We start from the raw sequence: 23,033 nt of genomic DNA on the forward strand, positions 1-23,033 counted from the left end.
ATATTATATTTAGCAAGATTATGTTAATAATATTAGTTAATAATTATGATTCATTTTTATAATTGATAAATAAATAACCTGATAAACGAATAATTTATTGCGGTGATAATAAATTATGCATGCATGTTTGCTATTCTTTCTGTATGAATATTGATGACGACAACATTATATCATTAAATGTATTTCACGAAGGATCACGTTGATAAACACGTCCGATATTTTAAGCATCTACATACGTATACATATGTATTGATTGTACTTAGAATAATCGACAAACAACGATTTTACGACTTTCCTCAAATTCATGTATACAGGGTATGTTATTACTAGCCATCGTTTTTCCCATATATGGTAAGTATATAGTAAAAATAACAGGAAAAAATTTTACGGTGCTCTGTAACAAATACAATAACATATGTCAACTTTTGATATTTGCAATATTTCTCGAAAAATGATGGTGACCTTAATTTTTTTAAATGGGATACCATACATTTTTTTATGTAATATAAAAGCGAACGTCAAGACAGATTCAACCATGTGCGATACAATGATCTATGAAATCACGCAAGGTTAGGAATGAAAGAAATACTTTGAACAGTTTGAACTTTTGTTTTGATTACATTAGTAATAAATAGATACGTGTTATATCTACTTTTTCTTCTGTTACACAATAGGGAATCACGATAAGATATTTTTTTTTCCTCCTTGTTTTTCGTCGCATCAACTACGAAGTTATTAACGACGTTGAATAATCTATGTTGTTTCACTATATTTTGTCGGTTAATTTTGTTTCTTCGATGAAGCCAAGTAAGTTACGTATTTTGTTGTGGTTCAGATTCTCTTTAAGGGTGGGTTCCAATTTGTATTTGTTACGGAAGAAGCTGTACATTGGGCAGACCTGTGTTAGATGATCTGTTGTGACCGGTGTGTCACACCCTTCGCATAATGGAGCAGGTTCCTTCGTTAGAAGAGAGGTGTGAGATATTTTAAAGTGTTCTAATTTAATGCGACTTAAAACAAGTAATTCCCTCTAGGTCTTTTGAAAAAGAAATCGTTAAGGTTGATTGTACGAGGTGGTGCTGTTAAATACGGTATTATTAAACGCTATAGTTTAAAATTGAATACTTTATTTATTATTTTGAAATACGAAATTGTAACCAGGCAGGTGTTCCTTACTGTTTCGTCAGAATCTTGAAAAGGTAATTATCTAGAAAAGGGAGCTTCAACGCTAATGACCTTAATCTTGGGATATTTGGTAGAGAGGAGAGTCCTGAATTGTATGCACTTGATCCAAGGCGTGGGACGATAGTGGTCCAAAAGTTATGAGAAAAAGAGTATTATACATGTTACATTACATTTACTCTAATATAAGTGGTTAGAAATGAAATTGCATATACATTTGCATAGGATTGTGATCCTAATAGTGGTAAGATATGGTTAGGTTAGGTTAGATTCTTAGCCACCCATGCGGGTGAAAAATTGTAAATTATACTATGACTGATTCAAGACTGCAATATTCTTTTTCTCATAACTTTTGAACTATGATCGTCCCATATCTCAGACGAAGTGCATGTTACTTAGGACCTTCCCCTCTACAACATATCTGAAATTCAACAAAACTGAAGTTGAGGTCCCCTTTTCCAGATGATTACCGGTTTTACTAGTGAAAAAGTAAGTAAATATTTCGATAGACAGTAATAACTAGACTGTGAAGTTTTGTGCATTTATGGAAAATTTGGAGGCACAAAAATACTATGAATACACATAAACAAAAATATGGAAATGAACCCAAAATATAGTACTCATAATATTTAGTGAATAAAACAATTGCCTATCTAACTTCTATTTTTTATATTATGTTTACAACAATATGAATTTATATGAAAATCCGCAGTCTAGTAATAAGACAATACTAGTGATATTGAACATGTTATGTAGTCTTATTAGTAAGATATTCTTGTGAATACAATATTAGGAAATGTTCAAACTATTTCTTTCATTCCTAACCTTGTGTAACTTTGAAAGTCATTCTGTCACACTGCTTGAGTTTGTTTTATTGTCGCTTTCATATCACATACATAAATGTATGACATTCTATTGGGTGTGCAAATTAATTTGGTGCTTTTTCCACAAAGTCGTCACGACTACCTAAAATCGTCATATTTTTCCAAGAGAAAATTCTTCAGTTGCTCGATAAACAGAAAAAAATGATCTATGATAATGGAAATTATTTCGAATATTAAAATTGTGTTTGATTTTTTGTATATAAACATTGAAGTTTGAGAAAGAGGCACCGAATTAATTTGTACACCTAATATATAAAAAAAAAAATGTAAAATTTTTGCCTCTTTCATTTATTCCGTGTATTTTCCATTTACGAAAAAGCACTGGCTAGTACTAACGCGTATACTCTATATATGAATACGAACGTACATTCCAGTTCATACATCACCGGAAACATTTTCATTATGAGCAAAATGATTATTAACACATGAATATAATTTTCTGGCTTCATTTTATTGTTTAATTTTTCTATATTTACACATTTCACGGTAATATCTGAACGGGAAATTAAACATATACGTGCATAATTGAATAAATGTTAAAAAAGAAGATTGTATGCGTAAGTATTTATTTAATACAGCTCCAGTTCGATATGACGATATTCTGTCTACACTTATTGTTTGTTTTGGAGGTTAAAAATTTGCTGAAGAATATGTCTGTGGCATCGTTCAGTGTTTATAAACATTTTAGGAGGGTTTTTTTTTCACTAAACAGAGGTAAACATGGAGCTGAAGGTGCAAGTCATTCGTTTTTCTTCATTTTAAGTTCGACAGTGCACATGATCATAATGAATAGTTCTACAGAAACGTGCGAATATTGTTACTGTTGCGAAAGAAGTGTATTCTGTTCGAGAAATTACGACAAAAACTAAAATTTCAAAGTTCACAGTGTACGATACAGTGAAAACGTTCATTGATTCTGATAATTTTGTGCATAAAAAAAGAACTGAGTGGTCCAAAAAAAAACAAGATCGCTACATAGAGACATTAAGTGAATGCAACAGGAGGTACACAGCAACAGAAATAGCGGCAGAAGTTAATAAAGACCGAGAGGATTCAGTTGAAACGACGACAGTGAAACTACGTCTTTTGCAAGCTGTATTGCTGTTAAGAAACTGTACTTAAAGATCGAAAATAAGAAAAAACGGCTAGAATAGACAAAAGCATATAAAAACTGAGAAGAGATGCTATAAAATGACGAGTGGAAGTTTGAAGTTTTTGGTACAAAACGACGTGTTGCTGTGCGTAGGAAACCAAGTGAAAAATTGATACCCGATATTATTGTCTCAATTGTAAAACGTGGGGACAATTCTATAATGGTGGGATGTTTCGGTGCAAATTAACTTGATGATTTAGTGCAAATTATAGGAATTTTAAAAATTGAACAATATTTAACCATTTTACGCGACCACCCAGTGACATCTGAAAAAGATTATAGGACACACCTTCATATTTATGCAAGATAACGGCACCAAATATACAACAAAAATTTATACAAACTATTTGAAGGACTCAGGAAACAACAATGAACTGCAAATTATGGTATGGCTTTAACAATCACTTGATCTCAATTCGATTAAGAAATTGTGGAATGAAATGAACAGAATAGTAAGAAAAAGGTTCCTAAAATCAAAGAAAGAGTTATGGAAGAAATTAGAAGAAGGTTGGAAAGCAATTACTTCTGAAATATTAAAAAAATTAATAGAAATCCACGAATATCCACGACGTGTTGATGAAAAGATATATTGATGAAAAGAAAATATAAAATTAATTATTCATTTTTTGGTCAGATTTTTTACATACAATTTCAATTACATATTCTCTATATTATAAACAATTAATAAGTGCTATGTTTGCTATTTCATAATATAGGTTTATATTACTTTTATAGGTTATATATCACTTTTCACAGTGCAAAATTGTCCACATCCTAATTTTATTAAGTGTCCGGTGACTTATGGACAGGAGTACATACAGGGTGCGTTTCAAAAGTAGTAGGACTGATTTTCTATAGTCCGAGCGAGGCGTAGAAACAAAGTCTCTATTGGTGGGAATTGTGGGGGAGGGTGCCGCGAAGAGAATGCATGCTTACATAGTCGCCTCTGAGCGTTTGGATAGTAAATATCGCCAAAACATTGAGACTCTGTTTACACATCTCGTCACAAGCCAAGATGAACCGTACACTCGAACAGCGCTACGCGGTAAAATTTTGCGTGAGGCTTGGGAAAACTGCAACCGAGACTTACACAATGATAAAGGATGCTTTTGGAAATAATTCAATGGGCCGATCAAGTATTTTTGAATGGCACAAATTGTTTAAGGAAGGAAGGGAGCAAGTTGAAAATGACCATCGCTCAGGACGACCATCAACATCTCGAAGTGATCAAAATGTACGGAAAGTGAAAGAGATTTTGGACACTGATCGTCGTCTGACTATTCGACTGATTGCCGAAGAGTTGGAAGTGCTCGAACGACTACGGAAAAGAGTGCTCCGCGTGAGACCAGCGATGGCCAGCACTTGGAAATTGCATCACGACAACGCACCGTGCCACACCGCACTGTTGGTACAGGAGTGGCAGGCCAAACACAACTTGCTAACGCTACCTCATCCACCTTACAGCCCGGACCTGGCTCCACCTGACTTTTTCCTTTTTCCCCGATTAAAAAGGCAGATGAAAGGACGTCGTTTTGACACAATTGAGACAGTGCAAGAGGCCGTAACGCGTGGATTGAGGAGCATCCCGGTTGAAAATTTCCAGCAGGCGTATGCGAACTGGCAGACTCGCTATACTAAATGTATTAATTCAGGAGGGTGTTATTTCGAAGAATATTAACGACTTATACGAATATCTGCAATAAATTTGTTTTGATCAAGTCAGTCCTACTACTTTTGAAACGCACCCTGTATACCTGTTCGAGTATTTAAAGGAGGCAAAATTTCACATCAAGTAAGCGTTTCCGAGTCGTGTTCAAAGTTCTCATCTGATATTTTATAAAAAATAGATTATTGCCTAAAGGTAATTTCGAAAAAGTGATATTTCATTGCTGTGAAAATAAAAATATCGAAGGAAATGTTGTCGGCTCCAAGTGTTCGTGTATGCGTAGCTCCTTTAATTAAAAATACTATTCGGACACGACTCATGCTGACTTAACTTTGTGCGAGTGAGGTGAAGAACACAGGAGTTAATTTATAGAAGACTTATTAAAAATAAAACGTAACTGAGGTGTTTGGTATTGGATTATGTGTCTGTTAAAATGTGCGACACTAATATTGTAGTATTGTTGGTGATAGTTTACGCTTTAATGCGAGTGTCCTGTTTCGAAACCTTATAGTATACATCGTTTATATGTATGTATTAGAACAGTTACTGAATGTGAAGTATACTGAAATATAGTGAATTTTACTGTGATCTATTGAAATCTACAGAACTTTGCTGAAATCTACTAAAATCTACTGAAACCTACTGAATTCTAGTCATCTACTGAGAATTCTATTAAAATATATTGGTCTACTAAATTCTATTAGAATCTACTGAAACTATTATCTATTATCTATTATCTGAATCTATTAATTTAATATAAAATTATTTAACACACTTAAGTCATCATAAAATTACTAAGATCCCAAAAAAAATTATTCCTTTTACAATATCGAAGTATAACCAGTACAATGTATATTTTTACTAATGTGTGACACTATTTTTGACGAGGAAATGTAAATTCAAATTATACAGTACTTTCTACATGACCCTAATGGGTGTCCTAATATTTATGGAACGGCAATGTGTGTATGTATGCACTCTATTGACAAATGACGCTGAGGTTCAGCAACCGCAAACTTGTGGAAGATTCCAATCTCGAAACGGCCACTCCCAGATATAGCATACGTTGACCATTTGACAGCAGAATGTTGGAGATTTAGCAACCTTTCGTCCGATCCGCCGCCAACTGACCATGGGAATCCGGAAAATGTGTCAGACGACCGTTTAACAAACGAACGTGAGTACGAGAATCACGCGGACGATCCGTCACCGACGAATTAAAGAGGAAGCTGAATACTCACCTATAAAACGAAAAAGAAGGAAAAGGAGACGGAGAAACTTTAGAAAATTTCTAAAGTTCTGTTTCTGCTCAAGTGTTGAGAGATACAATTACTTTCCACTGTTTCTCGCATTTCATTTAAATAAAATTACCATGAACTATGAACAATTCCAATTAAAGATTGGAACTGAAAAAGTGTCTCGACTTGTACATAGTATTGTCGGGGAAAATAAGAAACCGGAGGAAGAGAAAATATTAACTGCTGCGTGTATTTTATAATATGAACGTCTAACTTTGAAGCTTTTTCGAAATAAAAAAAAATCAACAATTCTTATAGAAAAGAAGGCAATTAATTAACTGACTGTGTGGCTGTAAAATTATAATTTTTCGAATTAATAATTAATTGCTAGTATAATCTCAGTTGCTATAACGATACTCTCCTGTACGTCGCGTTGGTTTGCGTAGTGTTGCGAACTTAAATTCGGTTTTGTAGAAGAATCTCTTCTTCGTTCTTCCTAAAATATGGAAATCAGGGCATAGGGCGTTTCTTAACTCCTTTTCATCCATGGACGATATATCGCGCATCCCAATGTGTTCCATGCAACGCTTCGGACGAGATATTTCGCTTATCTTTTCATTAAAACGCGAGATGTCTCGTCCAAAGATTCGAATAAAAATCAGTTCGTGAGTCATCTCGTCCGTGGATGCGAAGGAGTTAAGGAGACGAAAAGACGGTAAAAGTAGCGGTGTCCGAATTTTAGAACAGGTAAAAGAGAGATCTAAAGTGGAAGAAGGGAAAAGTAGCTTCGGCAATTAGGAAATTAGAAATTAGCAATTCCGTACGGTGGATTATAAAATCGTGTTCAAACCAACGCTCGGTTTATGGGTTTAGTAAGAGTACACACGACTGATTTCCTCATTAATATTACGGTCACGACTCTTCCAGGCTCGTTCTACAATTGCTCCTTTTTAAAAAAATGTTCTACACGGAACAGATACGACTCTTTTTTTTCCTTCCACCTATAAATTGTGCTCTGAAAGTATTGTAGTAATTAAATACAACGGTTTCCGGAAATTGATGTAATGTTCATAAAATCGATTTCCTTAATTTCTTGTTACACGGATTAAAATAAATCTTTTCCTTATTGGAAAGAAATTATATTGAAATATTTGTCGAAAAGTGTCAAAATGTGTAGGTAACGGAAATTTCATTCCATTTAATTTCCATTTCTGTTACGAAAAGTTGCAGAAACGAATTTGTATAAATGTCAGTCGCATATATATTATTAAATTGTATGACACTGTTACATTTTGGCACGTCTACGTGTGGATGAAGTAGGTCAATTTTGACTTTTTCTTTCTAGTTAAATAAGAAGTTGGGTGATTGTCTAATTCTATGCAGGTCCTCGGTTCGGCAGTTGTTAATCGTTTCATTACCATTAGCGCCTACAGACGTTTTGAAAATTTGCTCGCACTATACTGTTGGAGGCTTTTATTGCACTTCCACCTTAATTTTATTCTTTATGCATTTCCACCTTAATTTAATAAACCGAATTTTAAAATGATATGGCCAAAATAACGAATTTTGCAGCCATGGTTAAAAATTTACCGTGTGTCACACATGTTGCACATTAAAATCTGCTGTAGCGAAAGCGTTAAATCGAAGTTGGAGATGAATAGTAGAATAAATGAATTCAAACCTTGTTCCAAGTAATACGTGATATATTGTGGGAATGACAGATTGTAACTATAAACATGTTTTTCAACTGCTGGGAATATTGACAACAGAAATCGATTGTTGCCAAAAAATGTAAATAAGTTAGTGTTTTTGCATCAAAACAGATTTCATTGCATAAATTTTGTTTATTTTTCTACCCACAACCTCGAAAATTGTGGTACCATAGTCTCGATATAACAAATTAATATCAATGGTCTAAAAATTACGCGAATTAAAATGCGGATGTATTGTTACACGTGAAGGAAATACACGTACTAGGTATTCCGTCTCGTTTTTTTCGGATGATGGTCTGTTCGTAAATTAACCACTCAGTAACTCATATTGAGTATTATTTACAAAGATTGTTGTACATTAGTGTTTAATAAAAACCAAAAATAATGAAAAATAATTAATGACGAATTAATCGAAACAAGGAATTCTATGATAACACGATGCTTATATTCTAAGCAATCAGAAACCAATAATTATTTATTCTCGAAGTGATAAAAATTATAATAAAGTATCGTAAATACAATAAAATAATCGTCATGACAGGGATACAATAAAACAATAAGACTCTAACAGAATTTGCATTTCTTAACTAACTTAAAAGCAAAGCAACTTTTTAAGCAAAGATTTTTATGATTTTTATGATAACCAATCAGACCCCAATTAACTTCTCATCTCTGCACAGTACACTATATAAACAGTAGGCCTTAAACAATTCTTTTTACAAGATACATATGTATACCTAAAAAAAAGCTTTTGTTTTGATCTTGTATAATATATTTGTTTCTTAAATAGTTTACGTGCATTACAATTTTATATTATATGGTTAAAATGAAAATACATTGTACTTATGAAATAAAAATTTATTTTGATATTCGTGTATCTTATTCAATATGTTCTGTACGACAATGTTATGATTTTTAGTATGATAATTATGTTGGTGTCTCTATTGTCATATGTAGGAGAAAAGAAAAATATATTTATTAAGAAAAACTAAACGGATGGCCCCAAAAAAAAAAAAGCTCACAGAAAACATAATGTCATCCCCCGACACGCTCGCTTTCCTCATTCACTCTCTTCTGTCTCACGCGACTCACGCACACACACCTATAATGTCCGACTATGTTAGAATGTAACGCCTAAGCTTATTCTACGCACTGTTCTTAGGTTTACATATATCCTACCGTTTATTCTAACGCTTATATTATTCTATTAGAATACTTACATTATATTCTAATACTTGATCCTAACACTTATATCCTAACACACACATATATGTATAGTATGTAGGGGCATGGCTTACATACATATGTATAATAGTCAGTAATTATCATTCAATTTTAATGCAGATCCATTGCAATACTGCTCCTCTTAAACGTTCATACGTGCAGTCAATAACTTGAAAGTAAGCAAATAAAAACATTTACTTCAACCCTTGCAATGAATTTAAATGTAAGAGGGTACTGAAATTTTAATAGCGGAACCTGAGAAACTTGAAGCTGCCTGAGTACCGTCCTCATACCATTATAGACTCATTGTAAAAGCTGTTCCCGAAGAAGTTTGTTAAAAAGTGTTCTTGAAAGGGATCAATTTTCTTTCAGTAGTTAGATTACTGAATTAAATGGATCTTTTGTGAAATAAAATGAAATAAAAAATGGAGAAGATGGAAATAGTGGAAGATCGCTATCCCTTGTTATCACTTTAAGTAGGTAATTAGAATGATAATAAAACATTAGAATACTAAACTTTGCAGTTGATTGTTAGAGGTGTGAGATTGAAATAAGAATGGAGCAACTGAAATTTGACAGTTTGGTATTGGAAATTCGCTTTGCATTGACGCAAATTTTATGAAATATAATTAAGATACAATATGTCATTTAGATCAATATTTCAAACGTACCTTTAAATGCTATGAAAGAATATAGTCACTCTCTTGTTCCAAACCTTCTTCCCATATTTTTAACGAAGCCCTTATGCAATTACTATAAAATTTCTTCCGTTTTCCATTAAAATATTTTTCAATATTATTTCTAATAGAATCGATATTGTAAAATAATTTTTTGCCCACTAAAAAATGTTGTAATGTCTTAAACAGAGGGTAACCTGATGGGGCAATGACCGGAGAATATTATGGGTGCGATAAAATCTCTCAACAGAATTTACGTACTTTTTCTGCATGTTTTGTGCCACATGTGGTTTGGCATTATCGTGGTGAAAAATTACTTTGTTCCGATTTAAGAGACCGATTTCACTGCTATTTCTTCTCTTAAAATTTTTAACTGAGCACCGTAACTACACGTCTGAGTTAATGGTTTCATTTCTCAAAAGTAACTTGAAGTACAAAACACATCGTGAAGAATATAAACGTATCACGACACGAACCTATTGGAGAACCTAATAACTGAATCTAAATTAAGTGCAACTCAAAGTGCAAACGGTGTATAATTATCTTATCATTTTCTTTAGTTTTATAGTACACAATATTTTATAAGTATACAACTCTGTCCATCTTGCATATTTCTATTATTTCAAGTAGTAAGTGAAAATATTATTCACAAAATATTGAATTCGATTTTTTCACTCTCTACAAAGATATTAAAAAAAATAGGATTCCATTTAAAAAAATAACGATGACCTTAAAATTTAGTAAAAAAAATGACTTTAAGAAAAAACCGTTTCTGTGATTACGTGTGACCCTTCAAATAGTGTAACTTTGTCTTGAGAAATTTTTTCATACAACAACAAATAAGGCAGATATTTAGGTGATCCCATTTAGCTGAGCCACCCTGTACTTATTATTTTTTTAAATACAGCGGTTGATGTGTTTTTATTCTCTGTAAAAAAAAAGTATTAATTTACTTGTGCCGAAAACTGATTACTTTAGGAGATGTTTTAATTGTAATTTCACAATTTTACAAATAAATCATTTTCTATACGAATTCAGAGAAAACAGATTTGATATTTATAATTGCCTTTTGTAATCCATATTTCCAACAAGCTGCAAAATTATATCCTGTGATATATGTACATATATCTTAACCCAGTATAATCAATACGTATACACTTTAGAAAATTAATGTACGGAATGTATGGACCTTTTCAGTTTATAATTGAATTCCTAAAAATGGTTTTATTGATATCAAATGGAAAAGTGAAGTTGAAAGCACAATTAAATAAAGATAGGTACAAAAAATATACCTCATCATGGACGAATAATAATTATTTACTTTCAATAACAGTGGAAATAGAAGTTTTTTGTTATGTTTAAAAGAAGAAATGTAGGCTAGTAAAACAAACACAGAATATAGAGTTTTAATTATGTGCGAATATGTACAATATTACGTGGTTTTAGGTTAAGCAAGGGAATTATTACTCCCTTATCTACGTGCTGCGGTTATATTACAGATTGATAAGGAATGACCACCCACGTTGTGGATCGTAACGTTTGAAGGATTAACTGGAGATTACTAGTATTACAATGTTTAAAACCATGGCTATCTAATGGAAATGGAGAAACAGCTTTAACCGTGCTGTGATGTTCTGATAATAATGACTGACCAAAATTTTAATAGAAATATATACAAATTAAAAAATATTAACCTTTTGCACTCGGAGGTCTTTTTGCTGTAAAAAAAGTCGCAAATCGGATGTTCTTTGAAATTTTTGAAACTAACGTAGAAATAAACTGTATTATTTTATTTCAATGTTAGATATATTTTCTATTTCACTATGGCGAACAAATTTATGGAGATCCATAGATATTTCTGTCATGATTAATGATTTATCAAGTGACAATTGTTTAATGTCGCTTCTCAGTCGCCATTCGATTGCAAAGGGTTAATTAAGAGAGCATCTATATATTCGACAATATAGTCGTTTGTAACACGAAAATCTGTATAATATATTCAAGATTTAATGATCTAATTTTCAAGTTATATCTTTATTATAAAAACGTAAACAATTCTAGGAAAAAGTTAATAAACAAAAATTTCAATTGACATTTATAAAATGTACTCCAAAAATGGGATCCTAAAACTCTAGCAAGGATTTAACAATTTTTGGAAATTTTTCAGTTTTGTGTATAAGATCAAGCAAAAATAGAAATTTTTATTACCTTATTTTCTCATGTTTTGCAGATTAGAAAATATTTACAAATATAAATTTCTTCAGTCTAATCAATAATTATGTGAACTGCAATTATTTTAAATTCATATCACACGAAGAATTAGACTTTCATGCAATTTCAGGAAGATTCGTATAAACGATAACATGAATCAACCATAATTATGTCAATACAGCACGTTAGGGCACCCACCCTTGTAGATTCTCGTTTGAAACTCGTGAATACGTAACCCCAACATGGGATTACATATTGTTGCGTTCCCACTCAAATTGTAAAGAATTTGGGTTTACGACGTGAATGCTCATATTTACTATTTTTAAGTGCTACATCCTCTAAGCTCCTTTGTTAATTAAATCTCCTTTGAAACCGATGCTGAGACCCAGAAAGTGTTTCATGGTCGCAGAAACTCTATACTTCTGCAGGCCATGCGCTTTACTCGTGCTCACTCGTAAACACTCAATAGTAATTGCCAACTGGAAAATTCCAGCGTGGGCGATATGCTCGTAAGTCCATGGAGGACTATCCAAGAAGAAGGAAATCTCTGATGCCAGAAGTTCGTCAACATCAACACTAGTGAATATCGTATAAATTAAAATTTTTTCTCACGTATGATACAATTGTATACCACACTCCAAGATAGTCGTCTAATACACATTAGACATAATTGATACACATTTGTACATAAACATCTATATACTTCTCTCCAACGTACCAGCGAGAACAACATCGATTATTGGACATATAACTTGCTCAAATACACGACGTAACACACATGTTACAGTCACACCCCGAAATTCACTGATTGGCAATTCGTGACTTCTTGGATCGACCAATCAGCGTGTGTCACATTATAAGGAATTAGTAAACAATTACATAGAAGGGCTAGAAGTCAGTAATTCGAGTCAGTTAAGCAAAGTTGGAACACAAAGTGAAGTCAATTAGAACGCATAAGTGAAGTCTAGTTGTGAAGTCAATGAGAACGGATAAGTCAAGTCTAGTTAAATATGTACGTCAAAACAGATAAGTTAGTCAAGCTCAGTCAAGAGTAGTTATTGGAACACACAACATAGAGACGTTAGAACACAACAACCTTAGCAATCGATCACCATTGCGTAATAAACTGGATCATCCAGCTTAAACGCATTATACATGTCTTGTCCCTGAACGTGAGGATGGTTCTTCGAACCTGAAACTAGTCGGTGCACCTCGTGCAAACGTCAATCAACCCCACGAACGATCGACAGATTTATGCAGGGATAGAAACAATATCGCTTTAAAACACAATCTTTTTTGCACGAAAAGCGGGCGAATCTTGCATTGTTTCTGTTGATACTTTTCTGGTTGTACATTTGAAAAGAGATTTGTAAGTTGAGAGTCAATATCAGGAAATCATTTTCTTTTCTATCTGTACATCGTCTCTAACCACTAAATGTGTGTATTTTCATTCTGGTCGTATCGTTCATTGAAAATGTAAGACTAACAAATTTCAGGAGCAATTACTTTTTTTAATTTGTGAAAGATAAAAATTCTAGTTTATCCGTATTTTACGTTTGTGTATATAATTCAATACAAGAAAAATTTTTAAAAAGTTATAAGTTTTAGTATAGTATTTAAAAGAACGGATTTTTCTCAAATCTGTTTACGCAGCCACATTCGTCGTCTCTAAATATTTTTTCTTTCCCAGCTTTGAGGGCGATTTTCACCCTTTAAATATTGACAATTACCAATTAACCCTTTGCACTCGAGAGGTGACTGAGAATCGACATTAACCCTTTTAATCGCAGGAGCTGATTTGGGTCCATTTTTGATTTATGTACGAAAGATCCTTTGATATCGGTTTCGTTATAGCAAATTTCTAGCTACTGTGGAAATTTCATTTAAATATCGGAAAGAATTTAGCGACAAGAAGTTTTTCAATAACATTTCACATACTCTTGTTTCTCCTTTTTGACAATACTAAATAATTGATTGATGCTCTGTTAAAACTGATATTTTTTAAGGCAGCTGGTCTATAGACCTCTATAAACTGTAGTGTTCTATATGTTAGAGGTCTAAGCAACAAAATAGTTTTAAAGAACCAGCTCCTAATGAAATATTGTAAGCTCTTGTATAATATAAAAATATATTAAATATTGAAATACAATAGCTAAATACTTTGATATGTGTACAGTTTATTTCTACGTTAATTTGAACAAAATCAATTTCATTTAGCAAACTTTTTGTTACTTCCCTGTAGCAAAAGAATCTTCGAGTGCACAGGGTTAACAAATTGTGGTTAGAACAGTTTTTTAAGATATACAAAAATTTCATAAAAATCGGTGATTATACCTGTCTGTATCTTTTATCAGTTTCTCGTGGGACAAAGTTTCTTTTTTTCAATGTAAAAGGAATATCGAGTCCACCAACATTTCGTTAATAATTTAAACTCTTCTTCCTCTACCAACCTTCACATAGTTGGAAAGAAGTTTTATTGCTTCTGAGAAAATTTCTTAGGCCTGTAGACTTGCAGATGGAGACTGACTTCAAGAATTCACAGCATTTGGCGTAAACTCTTTCTCACCACCTCGTTACTGCCCGTCCTCGAATCAAACTGATTGCCCAACCAGTAAGAATTTCATAGTAATTTCTTACCCTGTCACTTCAGACTTTAATTCAAATAGCTTATTTCCTATGTGACGCGCTTGTTAGTGTCTTTCACAAACCGTCTCTGCCAACTTCTTACTAGGGAAAATCATTATTCTGTAACTTCCCAGAAGTTCCATCTTAAGTTCATAACGGATGAAATATGTATGTATGTGGAAAATTTTGACACGAATGCAGATTAATCGACAGGGGAAATTAATCCTCTCCATTGGTTGTTAGAACTGAAAACTGCGGATGAGACGGTTGCTCAATTTGAATAAGCCCATTATTCTGAGAATCAAGATGATATCGAAAATTGCTGTTTGTACATTATTGGAAAATTTAATTGGAATCTGTAATATTCTGTAATTTGTACAAAAATTAAAGGGAAAAAACATTTAACTACGGTACGGCAATTTATATTTGATGAAATTTAATGTGTGATATCGAGCCACTAATTTCAGCTGTTGAAGAGACGTTTCATTTTCACCGATCTAATATTAATATACAAACTTGGAATGACCTGAAGAAAATACACTGTCTGAAGCACTGTATAAAAGTATTAAACTACACCACATTTTTTATGCGACTACATCTTTGAGGGAAAAATTTAATTTAATTTCCATTGGGAAGAAATCTTACAAAGAACTTGTTCTATCGCGACGTAAAATCCATTAAAACTTAAAAGGCAGCAAAGTGATGCTCCGTCCATCTAATTATTCGCATTTCATTGCAGATCAGTTTATTTCTTAATGGATTTTCCAATTATTTTGAACCTGTTTAAAATTACTTATAGTAAATACAATGTAGAATTAAAAAATAAGAAAAACAAGCACGTGGTTTTCTAGCAAATAGCAATAATCGGCTAATTGTTTGCTTGTTTATGTAAGGAAATGTGTAGGAAAAGATTTTATGTGTGTTATTTACATTTAAATATTTATAATATTGTACAATAATCAAATATTCTTTTATTTAGAATAAATGAACTAATCTATTAAATTTACTTTAAAAATATTAGCTATATTTTCAAATGCATGATCATTCTCTATAAATGTACTTCCTTGATAAAAGGTTTTTGTCTGGATATCTTCTTGCGTAACTTCACACGTAATCAAGTAATTGTATTAAAGTAATAATTCTAGATATTATAAATAAAAAGACAACTCTATATTATGCTGTGCTCATGTAATACCTCAAAGTGGCCAAACACGAAAAGAAAACATTTTATCGCCCTCTATAACAATATTTCATCTAATTTCAATGTAATATTAAAATTATATCGTAAAAGTTTAGTAACTCATTACAATATTGAGTCGTAATAATTAAATGAATTCAGTTTTATTTTTTTATACTTATTTCTTGTATATAGATAATATATACGATATCGAGTTAATTTGACCGAAATTTACTTATTCGTGTAACTTTACAATCTCTGTACAAGGATTAACTCGAAAATTTTCATTCTTAAAAAATATTTTTTGTCAATTAAAAATGTTCCTCCTAAGACTGTCCTAAGTCTAAGTAAAATACTGTCCTGAGTATTCACTTTTGTGTATTATCAAGAAAGTAGCACAATATGATCTTTACTATTTTAAGGCAAGCTGCAATGTAAAGGTTCACCATCTATGAAGAGTTCTGAACTTCACACATAATATTTTTAGAAGAACCGGTGCTACTGTGTGTACCTAGTTCGTAGAACTCGAAATTCACATTTATAGACGGTATAATACGACGATCCATGTATTTCCACGCTGTAAACGTCACTGTGATAAATATGCAAGCTGCATAGAGGACTCGCTTCATGTAACTTAGAAAGCTACCGACCGTGTGCTTTCCTATCTGTAGACTTTCTATCCGATTAGAGTTAGTGATTTATAATATTTTTTCCAGGATGCTATACATTTTGAAACAAAAGAAACGATGCTTTGCAGCTTCTTGATCCTGATATATTGTCTTCTCGAAAAAACGAACAAAGGATATTGAATGTCCAACGTTAGAAATAAGTAGATTTTCGTTTAAATTGGTATCCAATAAAGTAATACAATTTCTACAAATATTATTAAAAAACTGAATGAATATCTCTTGTGTTGTGCAAAGTTTTCAATCAAGAATTTTATGTATTTCAATTAGTGTAATCTGTGCTTTGAATTTATAGATTATGTACTACATAAGAAAATATTGGAAATGACAATTTATTATTTCTTTTCAACAGACAGAAAATATTTTTCACAATCACTTACACTTTAATTACTATTTATTTTAAGAATGGTGAGCATATAGGTTTTCAATGTGGAAAAACAGATTGAAATGAGATAAACTTTTTTGCTTGTGATGCAACGAAACGTCCACTTTATTTCAGTAGATAATATTCCATTCAGACTTTCGTTGAACTTCGTGGTGGTAAAATGTAATTCACGTTGCTCGAGAGTCCCAATGTTAACCTGTATTTGAGATTCGTAACAGTGAAACAATGTGTGCTGTATCCTCCTTAACCCTTTCGCTACGAATGGTGAACACAGGGTGTCCCAGTTTTTTCCGATCAAACTTTGTCAATATGTTCTAAGAGTGCAGTTAATCCCACGCAAATTAGTATAATATAATAGGATCTATAGGTATCTACATATATACAAAAAAAACACTATGTTTTTGCAGGGAATATGGATTTCAAAAAATAACAAATTTTTTCCACAAAAAATTCATAACAAATCATTCATTTTTAAATCCATATCCTCTGCAAAAGTCCTTCAATGTTTAGATACCCTAAACCCTATAAATTACAGAAATATTTATTTTCTTTTATTTATATACATATATTACATAATTTGTAATGTATCAGCTGTTCTTGAATGGTTATTAGCGACGAGTACTGTAAAGATAAATGGTCCATAGAGCAATTATAATTATCTGCATTTAATACAGATAAAATTCAGTTATGATATCTCAATTATATTTCACCTGTGTTAATTTGTCGCTGTCAACGAAATGAAATAAAAATTATATTAGCCATAAATATTTCTCTTATGCGTACTCAGTATTACTTAAAATAAAGTTTTAATACATTGATGTTTCTGTTTATATTTCAGAGTCGTCTAGCAGCTGTATCGGATCTACAAGGAAATTTATAAAAGCAAATTTAGAATCTAAAACATCGAAGAACTGACTGTGTTACCAAATAAAATCGAAAAATGTTAAGAAAACCAGTCGTGTTATACATGCACAGAAAATGTGTCCCACATAATTTTCATAGAACATGATTTAAATTTATCTAATTACCCATGAAAGAGGAACAATTGATAAATGGATTCGTCGGATGATTTAACATCTTTTCATATACATGGGTTGAAACTCAGACTTTGACACCTTTGAGTGAAATGAGGATGTCATTCCTGGATTACAATATGTCCGATAGCGCAGTACCAAACAATTATTTCGTTAATTCTGACATAGATCAGCAATTCGTCAGCAACGTGCCACAATTATCGACAATGACTTCCATCGTGGTGAATGTCACATTATCAACAGTTACCCAGTCTGCACGAGCTAATATTTTTGAAAGCTTAATCATACCATTGTACGGAACGATATTTTTACTTTCTGTCGTTGGGAACTCGTTGGTATTAATTACATTGGCACGTAACAAGAGGATGCGGACTGTGACCAACGTTTACCTACTAAACCTGGTGAGTAAACTTTACGAACAGTGTTTCTGCAATTTTCTATCCACTTTTGCATATTTGTTTGGATGATTGATAAATCTACGTTTTGGTGATTACTGTCTTTCTATGTATATGTATCCAGTGTTTTCCGATGAATAGTAATGTTTGTTTTTATTTCAATTTAAGAGAACTATCATATTGACAATAAGTATTCTAAATTGGTCAATTTACTGGTGAGATAACTATTTGTGTCATTTGAATTCTTTTCAAATAATTTGACTAGATGCAAGAAAAAATATTATCACATTATTTTGTATTTAAGAAGTTAGATCAACCCTGAGGCCTGAATATATGTACCTATGTACTTTTAGCATTTTTCTTTTAAATTATTAATTCAATGGAAAAATTTTGATAAGGGCTTTTTTATATTAATACCTAACCCTTAAAGAATATATAAGCATTTTTTCATTTAATATAAGCATTTTTTCATTTAATTTCTTTACAAAATGGCAGCGCTACAGCTGTGATGCTTTCTCCCGCTGTCAGATGGTTTCATTTAGAACAAAATATCAAAAATTTTCATTATCTACGTGCAAATTACTGAAGAAGTACATAGATTTGTAAAAAAGATTAATTTTTATGGAAATTGTGATTATATGAAGAAAAAATCGCATTATTTCCCTCAAATTTCAGTATAAAAATGTTAATTGCAGAAAAAGTTTCCAATGTAATTCTTTAGATTGCACAACAGAGAGAATTTTCTGAAAATTTCAAGAGAATCGGAGGAAAATTATGAAAGTTATGGACAACACCAATTTTAAACATGTCACTCTGAGAAAAACACGTCTAATGTTTCAATTACAGATTGACGGCGCGATGCCGTATTCCATAAAATCGGCTCTAATGGCATATTACTAATAATATAATAATAACGTAGTATAATAATAGCATAGTATAATAATAACTACTTGGTTTATATTTTTAAAAGTATAAACTATTCATTTTAGCAAAAACAAAATTCATTTTTTTTTAACCTCAAGAATAGTATATCCCCTTAATTGCTTTCTCATAATAATGTTGAATATATTTACATATTGAATGAGTGCAAAATTTCATTCGTTCGCTATTACCTCTATTAAATGAAACTTTTTCATTATTGTTTAATCTGCATTCAAAATATCAGTCATCAATAGCGTAATCATATTTCTTGGTCGAAAATAGCCACTGAAAATATTCCTATCAATGGCACAAAAATATATTCATGGACACGATTCTTCTCTGAATTTGACAGTGCTAAAATATAGAGACGCTAAAAGCATTTCTTCATTTAAAGTAAAATATTTTACTTCACGTGGTCTAGATATTATATTACACTGTCATCCATTTGTTTTGATCAATGCCACCTATTTTATCCAGTATACAAAAATTGGATTGAAAGTTCTGTAGCATCGAAGAATAAGTCAATTTTTAGTTGAAATATCCAGATACTTAAATTACGCCACTGTGTAAATAAGAAGAAAGGGCTTAACAAATTTATTATTTCTTCATCCTAACAATTGATATTTTCCCTAGACCTAGTTCATTTTTTCTTATTTTTGTAACTTGAAAATATACATTTACAAATTGTTATTAGTTAAATTTAATTGTTAATAGTTAAATTTGCAATTACAAATTCAATTTTTCATGTACTCGCAAAGTTTCTTTCTTAGAAATTTTTAAGGAAAAATATATTTAAAAGTAAGTAACTTCTTAGTTTACTTTTAACGTAAAATTTTTAAAAATCTTTGTGTAATGTTTACTATTGTGTAATATGTAATACATTATTATTATTGTGTAATGTAATCTATAATATTGATGTTGCAATATTTGTCAATAATTATTATTCTTGAATACCGAACCTTCTTCAAAGTATTTAAGAACCAACGTTCATGCGAATAAATGAAGTAATCGCTTCAAAATGTTGAGGAGAAGAAACTCAAGTTGTGGCTATATTCATCGCAAAATGATCTCATCTCCTCTTGTTCTTGAACGAAAGAATACCAGAAGTTTCGTATTCTCTTTTTAACGGCTTTTCCTTCGTCAGAAATTTATGTCCTTAGGTACAGCAAGAATGTTCCGGAAGTTATTATACTTCGTTGAACTTATTCATCCTGAGTTTCACCGATGCTTTATAATACCGTCTATTTGTCATTTTTACATCATTTTTCTGCTTCAATTAGGTACAATACATGCCACATTCATCTGCGACTATTTTCGTGCAAGTCAAGGTCTTTCTACATGGTGTTTTCTAAGTCACTTTCGATCGAGTACCAGTCAAATATATTCAAGCTACTATGTTACTGTCGCATGTAGAATAATTAATAGGGAAAATTTTAAAAAAAAGGTAAAAAGAAAAATTTTAAAATAAGGTAAAAGAATTATACTGCAAACATTATTTTTTTCGTTTCCATTAAAAGTTCTAGATGCTTTCTGCATGTTTGGGGGATTTCAATATGGAAACGCATTTATCATGTCGGATATACGAAAGATGAAAGGTTAAAGTTGAAAACAGCTATTTTAGAGAAGAGTTATATATTTAAAATTATGTGATTTATATATTAAACGATTTACAGTTACATTGATTATAATTGATTGATAATACCTAATTTTTTATATTTATAAAGAGGAAGCAGGCTTAATTAACACTGTAGTAATTGGAATTTTTCTGTATTCACATAATTGATTCAAACCCAACGAGTTTCTATCGTGATTGAATTCGCAGGCTGCTAGAAAAATGGCAAAAGGTCAACGAAAATAATGAAAATTATTTCAATGATTGATCTGTTTTCATTCTTTTTAAATAAAACTTTGTTTGTACCCAAAAGTAGGAAAGAATTAATTTCTACACCTAAATTTAGCGCTTAACTTTTTCAACAGAGAGAGTAGTGAATAAATAATATTTACGTTATTTAATTTAGAAACGTAACATTTACTATCAGTACAAAAAAAAATTATTTACATTTGTTTGATAACAAGTAAACTAAGAAAAGAGAATAATGTAAGAGAAATGAGTTGAAAAAATTTACAGTATCTAAGAATTCAGCAAAATGTTTACAAACAAGGATCCAATGGCAAGTACAAGTTAGTTTCTTGTTTACCAGCAACTAGAAAAGACGTTATTCAAAATATTTTTCTCATAATGGAGAATAGCTGTTTATATTTATATTTATCTGTTTAGTTATTAACAAATACTAATAGCAAATGTTATTTATTCTAAATAAAATAACGTAAATATTACTTGTTTACTATGTTCTCTGTTAAAGTTACACTACGCTAAATAAATGCTAACGAGGACTAGGAAGACTTTGTTGACTACGAGTGTATAAACAGTCGAGTACTCGCCACCTGCTGCGCTACCTTCAGCAATTTAAAGGTGAAATATTTTATTCTAAACGACATTCATGCAAAACAGCTCGGTTAGTGCCTGCACTTTATGGCCTGCAGCGTATAAAAGTCAATGTTAAAATTTCTGTGTAGTAAAAAACAAGTTGTATGCTTGTTTCTGAAAACAAACAATATTTTACAGAGAGCTGACATTTAAAATTCTAAATTTTCGTCCATATTTCGAGAAAAATGCGTAACTTTAAAAAAGATTCGTTCAAAATTTCTAGTATTAAGATACAAAAGACGTTAATAATTTGACTCTGTTCTGGCAAATGTACCTTGAAATCAATTTACCTCTAGTCTTCTCCCTACTTCTTTCTACTTGTGTAATATTATCTTATTTGTTTTCGTAAAGAACTGTAATAAGCTACTTTGACTGTAATTTCATCTTCTTTCCTTTTTTGTGTTAAATACATTACGTGTGTAAATTAATTCAGTGCACTTTTTCACAAACTTAAATGTTTATTTACAAAAGAATGCAACATAATTTTAATGTTCTAAATGATTTCCATTATTTTGAATGACTTTTTTCCATTTATCCAGCAACTAACGAACTTCCTGTCTGAAAAAGTATAGCGGTTTTAAGTCGATACAATCCTCCAAATTTGTTGAAAAAAGGCATCAAATTTATTTGTACACTTAATAAAACTATTCCTGTTATAATTCTAACTGGAACGATAGAATGTTAATCAAAAGTGTTATAACAATTTATATATAAATATACAGTTCATTTTATTCCTATTATTGTTTCTGCTGTGTTCAAAAATGTGTCACTATCACAGAAGAAATTCTTCGCTTCACTGCTATTTTCAATCTGCTTCTCATATCATTGTTTTGAATGTCGTCATCCATTTTAGCACAAATAGCACGAAAACAAAACACGGGGAAAAAATCCCTGGAGCTTTTAATTCGTCTAGCTACAACTGTTAAATGAATTCCCCATGGAGATTCAAACATTTTTCATCCGTATTTTTAAATATACGCTTCATTGCTACAAAATTTATTGTTCTCATTTTGTGTTGGTCTACGAAAATACAAACATTCGGTTTTTTATTTTGAACAATTCATAATACGGTCACGAACAGGACCGCGTTCACCATTAGGCAATATAGGTACGTGACTGGGTACTGCATAGAGGTGTTTGTCATTACTGCATGAAATAAATAAATCCGCTCGCTTCGACTTCCAAATTTGATTAAAAAATATGTAACAATAATAATACTTTTATTGTAACGCCAACGTCATATTTGAGATACTTTGGTGGCAAGGGGAAACGTACGCGATATCTCTCTTTGTAATCTCAAACTATAATAATATAAATTAACACAACTTCAAAAATTATTTTTTTTTGTTTTAACAAAAATCACCCTCGTTCTTAT

General features: G+C 31.5%; 1 protein-coding gene across 1 annotated transcript in view; it reads left to right on the forward strand.

The window, feature by feature from the left end:
- The first annotated feature begins 17,946 nt into the window (after nucleotides 1-17,946).
- Nucleotides 17,947-23,033, forward strand: part of LOC108573577 (cholecystokinin receptor type A-like) — a 71,801-nt gene continuing 66,714 nt past the window's right edge. The window contains 1 exon segment of the mRNA XM_017936041.1: nucleotides 17,947-18,255. Coding sequence (XP_017791530.1) covers nucleotides 17,947-18,255 — 309 coding nt within the window.

The sequence above is a fragment of the Habropoda laboriosa genome, unplaced genomic scaffold (genome assembly GCF_001263275.1).
Source record: "Habropoda laboriosa isolate 0110345459 unplaced genomic scaffold, ASM126327v1 scaffold158, whole genome shotgun sequence".
In the NCBI taxonomy this organism is placed as follows: domain Eukaryota; kingdom Metazoa; phylum Arthropoda; class Insecta; order Hymenoptera; family Apidae; genus Habropoda; species Habropoda laboriosa.